A 13,570-nucleotide genomic window follows, 5' to 3' on the forward strand; every position below is an offset into this window, starting at 1 on the left:
ACATGGACCAAGGTGAGGCAAATGAGGTACCTAGGGCACAGACTTTCAAGGAGGCACTCACTCTCAAGGTCCTGCAAGTGCAGGGTGGGTAGTTGCTCAACATGGAGGGTGCATGCCTCTTTAAATGTGGTCCCTAGGCACTGCACTTACATCATTTTGGTGCCTGTCCTGAACCCTATTCCTCTTTTTGCTGCTCTTTTCTCAAAGCCCTTCTCTAGAATGATAGTCCCTCAAGGATGGGGATATTATCTGTTTTGTTCACTGGTTATTTCTAGTTTTCACATAGTTCCTGGCACATTGTAGGAACTCTAAACACACATTGCAAATTGAAATGTTCGGAGTGGGCTGGGGTCGTGCACCTATGACATGAGGCCATAATGTATCAAAAGAGATTTTATTCTAGGCACCTGGGTGCAGGTGGGCTGATACCGACAAAGGCATCAGCAAAGAGAGCAGAGAGGGGGAAGGTTTTTATTAATTTTTGCTGGCTGCAAGTCATTCCTGCTGATGTAAGGGTCTGGTTCGTGCTTGGTTCCTCCCAGTGTCAGATGGCTAGTGGTTATCTGAGCTATGCGGTGCTCAAGGTTGCAAGCTTTCTGCAAAATATCTGCTAAGCACAATAAGTTTTTCTCTGCCCCATTTTATTCTCTTTAGCCCTTTCACAAATGAATGAATGAATGATTAAATGTATGTTCTCTGTGTAAGCATTTCATTCCTCCTTCTAGCAGTGTACTTAATGCAGCATGTTAGGTTTTGAGCTTTTTAACTTCAATGATCAGGAGGTCTTTTCATTTATTTGTTCTTATGCATAGCACTGTATCTGGCATACTGGGCCACTGAATAAAGGGTTTTTGCCAACCTCTGAGATATAATTTTGGTTCTCAGCATAACATGTCATCACCCTGCCAGCCGTTATTACACTAAGAAGAGCCTAACTCTTGGAAATAACTGGAGATAACGTGACTGAGATTTGCACAAGGTATTGATCCCTTCTGCAGCTGTTTTCTAGCTGAAAAATGCACATAATTAACTTCACCCCATGGAGTATAATTTTGTGTCATTCTGTAGAGAACTACTCATGCATAGCTGGTTCAGTATATATCTATACTTGCGATCGTTTTGTATTCCTGTAACATTTTATTACATTTTTTCTATAATAAATGTAGGATTTCCCTAAGTTGATATTCTTATTTAGTTCTTACAACACTCTCTTCAATTACCTTTTCTTTTTATTCTCTTTGAATTATTTATTTCCATTTCTTCTCTTTATGTCATATTCTATATTATGTCCTTCTTTTATTTTATATACATTACTGAGTAATTAATATGTGCCCAGAACTATGCCAGCACTCTGAATGCAAAGGAAACTTAAGCACAACTTCTTCTTCGAGGAACTCATGGTGTAGCTGTAGAAAAACATACCAGCAATTAGAATTGATCATTGTCCAAGCTCTCACACAGGGTGCTGTGGGGACACAGGAGGGCAGGGCTACCTTCTCTCTTGCAGCTGGTTTTTCTACAGACTTAATTGAGTAGATGCAATTTCTTTATCCTTCTTAGTCTCTCAGGTATTTCCTTTCTGAAGAAACTTTTCCCTATTTCCTTTAACTTATAGTTACTTGTCCTTCATTATATTCTCTTGATGCTGTTTTCTTTCCTCCTTTTTCTAAAGAAAACCTTAATTTTAAAAAATCCATTACAAATCACTTCAGAGATTTAGTCATAAAGTGAATACTTGGTTTCCTATAGCATAAATACTTCAAGACTCCTACAGTGTATATGGCATTGAATCATAGCATTGTGTGCAGCAGCAGGTCTCCTGATCTCACTAACAATAAGTACAGCACCATGTATACCTGAAGGGAAAAGAAGCAACAGATCCTCTGCCTCACTAAGCATTGGTCCTTCCAAGGCAGTTTCCATGAAACATCAAGACTTTTATCATGACTTAGAGCTGTCATAGGAAATGTTATCCTGTGAAAAAAATATGAAAAAATATTGTTCACTTATTGAATGTATACCGTATGCAAAAAAATCAATGAGCATTATGGATATAAAAATAATGAAGAATATTCATGATTTGGGGAGATTAAAACATAAATTAGGCATAATAACTCGAGAATTTAAAAAATGTATCTGAAGAGAAACATATCTACCATATAGACATGAAATAGAGGACAAAAGCTAATTTGTGGTAACCAAGATACCAACTATATTTTAATTATTAGAAAATTTCAAGTAAGGTAATGTTTCAAAGGGTTTATTGCTCTAGAAATACTTACTGCAACTTTTGATGTTATGTCTATTCTAGAAAGTAGTGACATAGATAAACTGTAGGAGGAAAGATGACATTTGAAATAGAAAAAGGTAATAGTCATTCTTCTATTAAAATATAGTTATTTGTTTACTATATAGTTCTATGTTAGAGCTGGTGGTTAAAACACACACACACACACACACACACACACACACACACACACACAATTTTTTCCCTCTCTCTTTCCCTCCTTAAAGTATATTCTCTATACAGCAACCAGAATAATCCTTCTGAAAAGCAAGTCAGATGAATTACAAATTTGATAATGTATCTACTCTAGTTGAAATCTCCCTCCAAAACAAATAAAGCAAACCGAGTTATGTGGACATTAATGAGGACATATGCAGTGGTCGGCATGGAGAATGTCCTTCAGGGCAGAATTATGTAAGAAATTAATAAGGTTGGGTGCAGAAACAAGGATCAAGGACAAAGTGAATGCCTGACCAAAGAGCAGGCATTATATTTCAAAAGTGTTGGATTAAGGAGGCACTAAAATTCCTTAAGTGGCTTAACTATATATTTTTTAAAAGATTCAATTTGACACTCATTCATTAGCTGCCTACTGCGCGTTCTTGGTTCAGTTCTGTACCTTGATGACTTTGATCTGAAAACAATGGAAGTCCCTTTTGTTGAGGAGTACACAGTCCATACAGATGATCTGGGCAACTGTGTATACCACTCCAGAGTGAGAAGAGATTGGAGACCTATTACATGGTTAGGCAACAGGGACCGAAATTCAGGTGTAAAGTTATAAAATCTCAGTCTAGTATGTGGCTGAAAATAGAAAATACAAATTCCATATTATAGACATTATTTGGCAAAATTACACATACTTGGTAGCTGAATAAAAGAGTGGTAAAAGTTACTCCATTTAAGAAGCTTCATTTTTAATGATTTATTAAAGGTATAAGCTAATCACTTATTCACTCATTTATTCAGTCATTCAAACCCTAATTTTTAATATTTTCCATGTGCCAGCTACCCCTAGGATCTACCTTTACAGTCATCTTGTATAAATAAGTTTGTTTAGCATTATCATTTTTGGATTTGTCTAATTAGTAGTATTAATTTTATAGTGAGAGAAAAAGATAGCACTGATTGAAGAGATATACAATGTTCTGTGATGGTTCTTAATGTACTTTTAATAGTAAGTAAGATTTAAAAGCAACATTCATTTATTAATTAATTTTTCTCCTATAATTTAGAAAATTTTGTCATGTGTAATGTAAATTCCCCATACTTCTTCTGAGTGTAGGTATGAATTTTTGAAATAGACTTAATTTGATTATCCTTTCCAAAGTTATTTGAATGTAAAAGAAGAAAAAGGAAACCTTTACTTTTTCTGAAAATATACTGTCATTTGATTTTTTAAATGTAATTCTAAAATAGTGGTATGAAATTCAACCTGATCTGAGAAAATATAATTTTATTTTTACAAAGGCTACAGTTTGCATGACTTTGAGGGATGCCAATATTTGCAGTTTAATTTTTTATTTTACATATGAAAACGTGATAATGTTTTATGTGTTGGTCAGAGACTTTGCTTCTAGTCATGATGGAGTAACAGAGGCCAGACTTTGCTTTGTGCTGTAAACAATTGAAAACTTGACACAATGTATGAAATAATTGTGTTCCCGCGTTGAGGAGCTGCACATGACCTTGATTTCAGAGGGGAGACAAACAAGGTGAACCTTAAAATCACTCAAGCTTTCTGCCTGGAGGCAATTTCCTGGTTGTTGTTCACTGAGAGAGAACACAAACAGAGTTTAGCCATCTTGCTAATTTAAGAAGACAGAAACTCAAAGTTTCAGAAGGCCAAGGCAACTAGAATTTGTAATGCAGAGTAAGGGGGAGGAAAGATCTATGCAGAAAAAGTCCCAGAAGTTGGCTGCGAATTCCCTTGAGTATTTGATGAAATGCCGATTTGAGCATGAGTAGGATAAAATTCAAAAAGTTCAAGTAGCCCTAGCTGGTTTGGCTCAGTGGATAGAGCATTGGCCTGTGGACTGAGGGGTTCTGGGTTTGATTCTGGTCAAGGGCACATGCCTAGGCTGCCGGCTAGATCCTTAGTAGGAGACATGCAGGAAGCAGCTGATCAACAATTCTCTCTCATCATTGATGTTTCTCTCTCTCTCTCTCTCTCTCTCTCTCTCTCTCTCTCTCTCTCTCTCACCCTTCTTCTCTGAAACCAATAAAAATATATTTTTTAAAAATTCCAGATAAAGAATAATTACTGGGTAGCTGGATTGTAAAGCTCACATGGAGCCAGAAATTGTTCCAGTCTTCACAAACCAGAGTGGAAACACCTTATTGAATGCACAAGAAATTAAGTAGAGACCCCAGAGGGGCCAAACCTTAATAATGAGACCAAACTATTCATAAAATAGAGACTATTTTGCACTTGCCCTAAAAGATTAAAAACATGACTCAAAGTGAGCCACAAGTCATTTAGCTGCCTGCCAGAAGGAAGAACAATACTTCTTCAAGAAAAAATCTCCAGTGCTCTACACCTTGTGTGTGACCACACATGGTCAGCATCTAGTCAATAAATTTCAGACATATGACAAAGTGAGAAAAAGTGAGACATAACCAGAAGGAAAATCCAGTAACAGCAACACTCCCAGAAATTACATTGATGAAGAAATTAGCAGTCAAAAATATTAAAATATCTACTTAAAGTACATACTAAAGAATTTAAAACAAAACATGAATATCATGGGAAGGCAAGTAAAAATACTAAAACATTACAAAATGGGACTTATACAATGAAAAGTAAAATATATAAGAAATAGTATTTCAATGAATGGGGTTAACAGATATTAGACATTATAGAAGTAAATATCAATAGTTAAAAACATAGCAACAGGAAATAGGCAAATGAGGCACACAGAGGGAAAACAAAGTTAAATAAATGAACAGATGCTCAGTGACTTGCAGAATACAGTCAAGAGGTATATTACAAGCACAATTAGAGACTCAGGAGACAGGCTAGAGAAAATCATTAAAGAAATAATTACTTGAAAAATATTCAAATGTAATGAAAATGTAAACTCTATTTCATGAACCTCAACAAATCCCAAAGAATTTGAACACATAATGAAATTGCTAAAAACCAGTGATAAAAAAGAAAATCTTAAAATTAGCCACAACAAAAAGTTCTGTTACAGACATAAAACAAACTCAAAATTACAGCTGACTTCTCATCAGAAACCATATACAAGGCAAGAAAGGAATGATATGTTTAAAGTGTTAAAAGAAAAAAAATATTTTAACCTAGAATTCTATTTCCAAGGACAATGGAATGGCAGAAAGTGCTAAAAGAAATTAAAAAAAAAACAACCTGCCAATTTAAACTTTCCTACCAAGTGGAAATACTTTTTTTTCCAAAAATTAAGCCAAAATGAAGACTTGTCAAATGAATAAACAGTGAAAGAACTCATAATTCTTACACCAGCACTACAATAAATGTTAAGAAATGTTCTTCAGAATGTAGAAAATTATAGGGGATAGAAAATTGGGTCTATACAAAGGACTTAAAAGCACCAGATGTTAAAATATATTTATTGGGTAAATATCCTATCTAATAAAAGAGTAATATGCAAATTAACTGTCACTCCGTCACTCTGGGACAGAGATGGCGGCGCCCATAGCAGCCAGGGCAGGACGCTGGCGACGTCACCCCAGCAACGTGAGCCCAGCAGGCAAGTGTGGCCCACAGGCAGCACCCAGCAGGGCACGCTTGGCCATTGCCATGGTGTGGAGCAGGCAGGCCCCACAGAAAGCAGAGAACCACGGGGAGAGGGCCCAAGCCGTCAGTAGGACATCCCCTGAGGGCTCTGGGATTGGAGATGGTGCAGGTCGTGCTGAGCCCTCCCCCCACCCTGCATGGATTTCATGCAACGGGCCTCTAGTAAAATATAATAAATTTTTTCTTTTTCCAAAAGTGGATTTCAAAGATGATTGTTTAAAGCAAAAATAATTTTCATAGGGGATTATAAAATACATGTAAGTAAAATGTATTAAAACAATACCCAATAGGAGGGGGAGATGGAAGAATATTGTAGGGGTCTTACATTGTAAATGAAGTGGTATAATACTATTTGAATGTAGGCTGTGATAAGTTAGTGGTGCATATTTTCAATCCTACAACAGCCACAAAAGCAACACAGAGGTTTAGCAAGTATGCCAATTTTAGAGATAAAATGAAGTGCTAAAAAAATTCTCAATCCAAAAGAAGGCAGAATAAAAGGAAAAGAAAACATAGGACAGATGGAATAGATAGAAAAAAAAGATGATTGATGCATATCCAATCACACCAATGATTTTAATAAATGACACATTAATAGAAAGGCAGAAATTGTCAGACTGGAGATGAAAGCAATATCTAATCATATGCTGTTTACAAGAAACTCACTTTAAATGCAGTGTGTTTTGATGTTTATTTTTGTATCGTGTAAGTGAAAAAGTGCTTACCAAACAATTTGAAAATGGGAGAAAGTTTAAACTGCTCAGATAATGAGCAATTCTTCAGTAATTTTGGGCTAGTCATTTTTCTTTCAACAATTTATGTGACCTTTTGAATTCACTAGAGCAAATAGCAAGACCAATAACTGGGCTATACTTTCTTAGCCATCAGTCCGTTATAAAATTTATCAGACTTTCATAATTATAATAAACATTCCATAACTCCTCAGTTTTTATGATTTAATGAGTTTTTATTATATAGAAACTTTTGTGTTTAAATATTACTTGTTCTTTCAGAGAAGAAAGCTCTATCTTTACTTTCTGAGAATAATTAATACCTATTAATATAAATAAGAATAAAATTCACCTGTTTTATTATTAACTCTGTAAAAGATAATGTAGTCAGTTATCTTTATTAAAGAAATTATTATTGAAAAACTTCCAAATCCAGCATGAAATGAATTGAAATTCACATTTGAACTCTAAGGTAACCAGGTATGTTTTAATCCATGTACTTAATTATCTCCAGCATATAGAGTTTTTTTTAAAGTTACCTTTTTATTGCAGTATGAAAACAAGTCATCTGAAATAGCAGACTTTCTGGAGAAACCTTCTTTAGGCATGTGAAATATTGCTATGTTACAGGTTATACGGAAAGGAGAAGTGAGCTGCTGCTGGATTTGCACAGCCTGTAAAGAGAATGAATATGTGCAAGACGAGTTCACCTGCAAAGCCTGTGACTTGGGGTGGTGGCCCAATGCAGATCTCACAGGTAGGAGCAGTTGTACTTGTAAACCTTGTCTCTGGTGATTGGCCCTTTCACAATGTTTAAAATGTGAGCAATCAGCTCATGCCCTGTTTGATGTTCATTTACAGTATGCACTCTCTAAGGCTCATGCAAAGAGTATACACAGACCTCTTATAAATTTTCCATGATCTATGTTAAAAGTAAAGTTTATTTAAATCTAAATTTAAAAATGTATTGACAGTGAATCCTGGTATTCCAGTTGTTTAGTTTCTTTTTAAAAATTTCATTTGAAGATATTTCTAATCACTTGAATTTATATTTGAACTTCTTTCCTGAACATCATGTCTGAGGTACTATAGCAGGCCCTATAGATACAAAGATAAGTGAAATATAGTCCCAGTCATGTTTTGCTTAAAATCTATTAGGGGAAAAAACATGTAAAAATATAAAATATAGCCCAGCTGGCTTGGCAGAGTGGTTGAACTTTGACATATGAACCAGGAGGCCACAGTTTAATTCACGGTCAGGGCACAAGCCCGGGTTGCGGGTTTGATCCCCAGTGTGGGGCATGTAGGAGGCAGCTGATCAATGATTCTCTCTCATCATTGATGTTTCTATCTCTTCTTCTCCCTTCCTCTCTGAAATCAATAAAGACATATTTTTTAAAAAAATCCTCCTTGACTATAAGTAGATGAATATTAATAAAATTATCCTTTTAAAGAATTTAATCCATCATATGTATAAAAGTCACTTTAACATTCAAATGAGTTGAGCCAGCAACAGCTCAGACTGTCTTTATCTTGCAATAGCCAAATGTTTCATATAGCCAAATATCCATATTTTTCCAATCTTTTCTTTAGGATCTTTTAGAATATACATCTCTCACACTAATTTATACTTAGTGTTAAATGCCATCTGTTGTTTCTGCATCTTTTGGTCTTATACATGAATGGAAAATGAGATCTCATTTGCCACTTATTTTGTGCCATGTCAGGCTCAGAGCAAGGGTGCAGTACAGGACAATGTGTTGTTGGTTGTTGCCATGGTAGCAGTAATTGTTAAAAAAGAAAACCCACAGGCAGAGAATCCCCCAAATCACTAGAAATACTCAGAGGAGTAAATGCATTGCTTTTAAGTAGGTATTTTATTTGCATGGGTAGTTTTTTTTTTTTTACTGAATTTCAGTTAAAATTGATAAACTATTCTTTTCTGAGAAATTGTGCTTTTTTAAATTGAAGAGAAAGTTTCTTAAGATATGTTTAAAATACTTTTATGAGATAGCTGCTTTCCATATATGCTCCAGAGACTCTAATATTAATGGATAAAAGCATGTTTATAAGTGAGTTTTTATTTTTATTAGCATATGTTTTTTGGCTATGAAGAAAAATTGGTATATTTCTTAGAGGATGTGATTTCTGAAGCTGTTAGTAAGTTTGTCATATTTCTTTTTTGGAAAAAATGCACATTTAAATTTTACACTTTATTTTTTTATGATGCATAAACAGGGATCTATTCTGACATAATATATAACTTCACAGTAGTTTAACAATTCATTGGACAATTATATATAATCTAATGCTACTTATTTCTTTTAAAAAGTAAAATAGTATAAGAAAATTCCTCTTATACTACACTAAATTTAATCATTAAAAAATAGAAAATACTAAATTATAGCCCTGGCTGAGTAGGTCAGTTGGTTAGGCCATTGTCCTGATATGCCAAGGTTGAGGTTGAGGGTTCAATCCCCGGTCAGGGCAAATATAGGAATCAATCAATGAATGTATAACTAAGTAGAACAACAAATCAATATCTCTCTTTCTTCCTCTCTCTCTCTCTCTAAAAGTCAATGAATGAAAAATTTTAAAAGACAATACTAAAGTATGAAAATTAACTAATATTAACCATTTTTGTTCATTAAAGCAGTTGCAGTGATCTCTCATACTATCTACTTATTTATTTATTTAATTTTATATATACACAATCATCTGCTTTATACCCGTCTTTTCTTTTTTCTTTTTCTTTTTTTAGCAACTGGGGTCATATGAATGAATGAAATAAGGTTTATATCCTGGGGGATGAGCTTCATATGAAATTAGACATGTAAACAGTTATGATATAAATCCTACAATAAGAATATGTGCAAAATATCATATTAACATAGAATTAAAAAAGCAATTATTTTTTCCAGGGAAGAGAAAAGCCTTCACAGGGGAAGGAACATTTGAGTTGAACAGTGAATACTAAATAGGCACTTCATATTAATGTAATAACATTAAAGAAAGCATTCAGATGAAACCTTATGTAATCATGAAGTGTTATTGTAAATGTTATTAAATGCCCAAGACACTTTGGGTAGAATAATTGTGGCCTTTCTTTACTTCTTGATTCATATTGTTTTCTTTGCCTAATTGAAAAGAAGTCCAATATTAAATTTTAGCTTCCTCCAATGCATTTGAATCTTACAGGTGAGCCAATACTTGGTTCAAAAATTAGCAATAATCCCTGGTTCTCAGATCAGAGTTATTACCACTTCTCTTGGATTTTGCTCAGAAATTTGTAGTCTACTTGAAGGAAACTGACTTGTCCGATGGCTCTGGATTGTCTGAGATGACTCTAACCATGGAAATTGTCAGGTTTTTAGGTTTCCAGGACTTTAAATACATTTTGCACAACTCCCATAATGACTTTTCCTTTTGGATGAGGCTCAGGTAGGCTCAGAATACCTTTCACCCATGTTGAAGGTAACCTCCACCCCTTCTAGTCTTGGGATTCCCAAATACACCAGGAGGTTGGATAATTCTTCTCTTGAAACCTCACAATAGGACAAAAGTGCTTCATGGACCGTGCAGTGTTCATCATGGCAATCAGATGGCACCAGGACAAATGGAGCTCTGGCCAGTGTGGGGCCTAGCAGTGCAGGAGGGGAGATCCTGAAGGAGAAAGACTGCCTAAATTGAAGCCTGCCAATTGAATTTCCAGAGTCTTAGGAGGAGAAAATTCTCCAAGTTATGTTTCCTGGCCTTGCTCAGGAAGCCTTATACTCAGGAAGCCATTATTTAAGGTTTTCAGATGAGCTTCTGAGGTGACAATTTTTAAAAGTCCAAATCAGATGCATCTGGGCCACCAGCAGATGTGTTTATTTGAATTTTGATCTTGGAGCACCAACCTCTGGGTGCATGAATGCCAGCAGGCACCCTTCCCTTTTTAGGTAGAGTTTTTCAGATGCTTCATCTTCTCAATTGAGCCTCCTGTCATGCTAGTTCTCTGCTATGAACATTTTAACATTGATGCCACAATGCAAAGTGATGCCTGTAGATGGATCCCAGTGATCCTCTCACCTACTCACCTACCTACCTGCCTGCCTGTGTGAATTCTTAATGTGATGATAAAACTGTGGGGAAATGTTCAAGTTTGAAGTACCTTAGACAAATGCCTGAATGAAGCAAATTGAGAGGGGTGGTCATTGTGTTGTGCTGCAGTCTGGGAGGGTACAAGTTGGTCATAGCCAAATTCTGTTAGAATGATGGGTCTTGTTTGGGCATTCTGATTATGTTGCAGATTACCAAGAGAAGGGAATGGTGGGGTACTGATAGTGATCTTTGATTCATCTTGCTTTATGTTTTTTAACTTGAATTTTACTTGATTAGATCTCAAAGTAATCTTGGCATTCAAATGGAAGGACCCTGAGGTGAGGGTTGTAGGAGGGAGAGGGCACAGCTTGACATTGATACTAGGAGGGGTGGGAGTGAAGAAATGGAAAGGGGTGGTTAGTTATATTGCAAAGGATGCGGGTGGTAGGGAATGTGGGTTGTAGAGAATTCTCTGGAGAAAATATCAGGGGGCAGAGCTCTGGAGAATTTAATAGAACTTGTGGGCAAATACAAGTTAATATTAGTAAATTGTTAATGCTAGTTGAATTGTTGCTTGGAAGCACAAAAGTTCCTTGGATATATTCTAAAGCACTTAGGACTCTCAGTGCAAGGGGAAAAGCAAAATTATTTTGCTTTGCTGCAAGGTGGGAAAGACTGAAAAGGTGTAACTGAAAACCTGAGTATGGGTCATTTGAAAGATGGGTCTCACAAACTTGCATCAGCAGGGTCCTAACATCCTTCACTGCTTTGCAAGCTTCTTAAGTGGTGTATCTGAAGCTGTGAAGATGAGTTATAGAAAAGACTAAATGCTCAAATTATGGACTTTTAAAGTATTTGAGTTTGAGCCCAGCCAGCTTGGCTTAGTGGTTGAGCTTTGACCTATGAACCAGTAGGTCACATCTCAATTCAAGGTGAGGGCACATGCCCGGGTTGTGGGCTCTATCCCCAGTGTGGAGCATGCAGGAGGCAGCTGATCAATGATTCTCTCTCATCATTGATATTACTATCTCTCTCTCCCTCTCCTTTCCTCTCTGAAATCAATAAAAATATATAAATGATAAAAAAGATCAACTACTGGTATTTAAATTTGAGATTTTGGTATACACTTAAGATGAGTTTAGATGTATGCTTTTGAGTTACTCTTCTTGGGTTACAACTTGTTTTTATTCACTGAGATTTTGTGATTGAAAATTCTGAGCAAAGTGCAAAACAAGGATTTCTAAAGGAATTTTTATGTTGCATCATGCCTTATAAACACATCACTTGTCTTTTCTTTGTGGCCAGTATTAATAGCAACAACAGTTTTTGCTTAATATTATCATTTCAAAGTCATTTGAACAAGGAGAATCAAATAACCTTTTGTGGTCACTGTAAAATGACTGTAATATTTGGTAGCAAACAATCCATGTACCAAATTAGAGTTTAGCATCCATCATATTTTTAGTTTAAAAGTTTTGCTTTTTAAGTGATCCAGTACTAGAGGGGAAACTATCAGCCAAAATCAGTTTGGGGATTGGAGCAAATGGGGTGTGATCTGATTGTAAAAATGTAGGGAAGGATCTGAAAACCCTTTATGATATCACTTGTTTGAGATGCATCTACTGCTGTGGTTCTCAACCTTGGCTGCACATTAGAATCACCTGGGAATCTTTTTAAAATCCTGATTTCTGGGCCTCATCCTCCGGAAATTCTGTTTCTTTGTTATGGAGTGGGGCCCCAGAAATCAGGATTTTAAAAAAATTCCCAGGTGATTCTAATGTGCAGCCAAGGTTGAGAACCACTGATCTACTGAACTGGTAAAAGTAATACCAGTGGCTTTTCTTTTTTTTTTAAATCATAGCCCTCTTCCCCTTAAATTTCACTTTAGAAATTTTAAATCCACAGTACATTTTGCCCTTAGGGCTTTTGCTGTCTTCTGGTATGTTGGTTTTTAAAAATGTTTTAAAACATGTGAGCCTGATTGTTCCATTCTTAATCAGTGACTTGGGCATGGCACAATTACTGTCCTTGAGATTTAAAGAGTATTAGTTATGCACATATGGGAAAATAGGTTGCGTATGCTGTTGTGCCATTGAAACTGTAAAAATAGGTGGTGAGTGTCGTAAGTGTTTCCCTCCACGTCCTGCGTGGTTCAGGGTTCGGGTCTGGAAGTGGAGCCGCACACAAATGAAATAGAAAAGACACAAGATAATTTGGGAATATGGGGGACCAGGCGAGCAAGTCCAACTCAAGAGGAAGGACTTCCACTGTGCTCAGGCCTCACCAAGCTTTTTATAGTGAGGGGTAAACAAGGTAGTGGTTACCATAGTTACACAGTTCTTGTGAGTTTCACTTGTTTACACTGTTCTTGCACTTCCTCAGCCCATTAGCTTCCCAGATAAGATCTAGGGAGTGTTATAAGGTCAAGCCTAATTATGCTAAGAGGACTGTGCCCTCTAAGCTAGGACTTGTTTGTGACTTTGCCAGAAGGTCAGTCCGAGGCTTAACCCTATACCAGTTTCCCACAGGTGAGAAGTATTTGTATGTTGCTCTGTTGCCTCATGTAAGTGACTAATCTTTTTTCTTTCTCATTATCCTATATAATAAAAGGCTAATATGCAAACTGGTCACTATGATGCACACTGACCACCAGGAGGAAGACGCTCAATGCAGGAGCTTTCCCCTGGTGGT

The 13,570-nt window shown here is 36.1% G+C and overlaps 1 protein-coding gene across 3 annotated transcripts in view; it reads left to right on the forward strand.

Annotated features, from left to right (window-relative positions):
- The window catches only part of GRM1 (glutamate receptor, metabotropic 1), a 305,009-nt gene that overhangs the window by 254,617 nt on the left and 36,822 nt on the right, over nucleotides 1-13,570 (forward strand). For all 3 annotated transcript variants that reach the window (XM_005883714.2, XM_005883713.2, XM_005883712.2), the window contains exon 6: nucleotides 7,427-7,553. In XM_005883714.2, the coding sequence (XP_005883776.1) occupies nucleotides 7,427-7,553 (127 nt within the window). The remainder of the gene's footprint in view (nucleotides 1-7,426; nucleotides 7,554-13,570) is intronic.

Source organism: Myotis brandtii, unplaced genomic scaffold, assembly GCF_000412655.1.
Source record: "Myotis brandtii unplaced genomic scaffold, ASM41265v1 scaffold8, whole genome shotgun sequence".
NCBI classification, from domain to species: domain Eukaryota; kingdom Metazoa; phylum Chordata; class Mammalia; order Chiroptera; family Vespertilionidae; genus Myotis; species Myotis brandtii.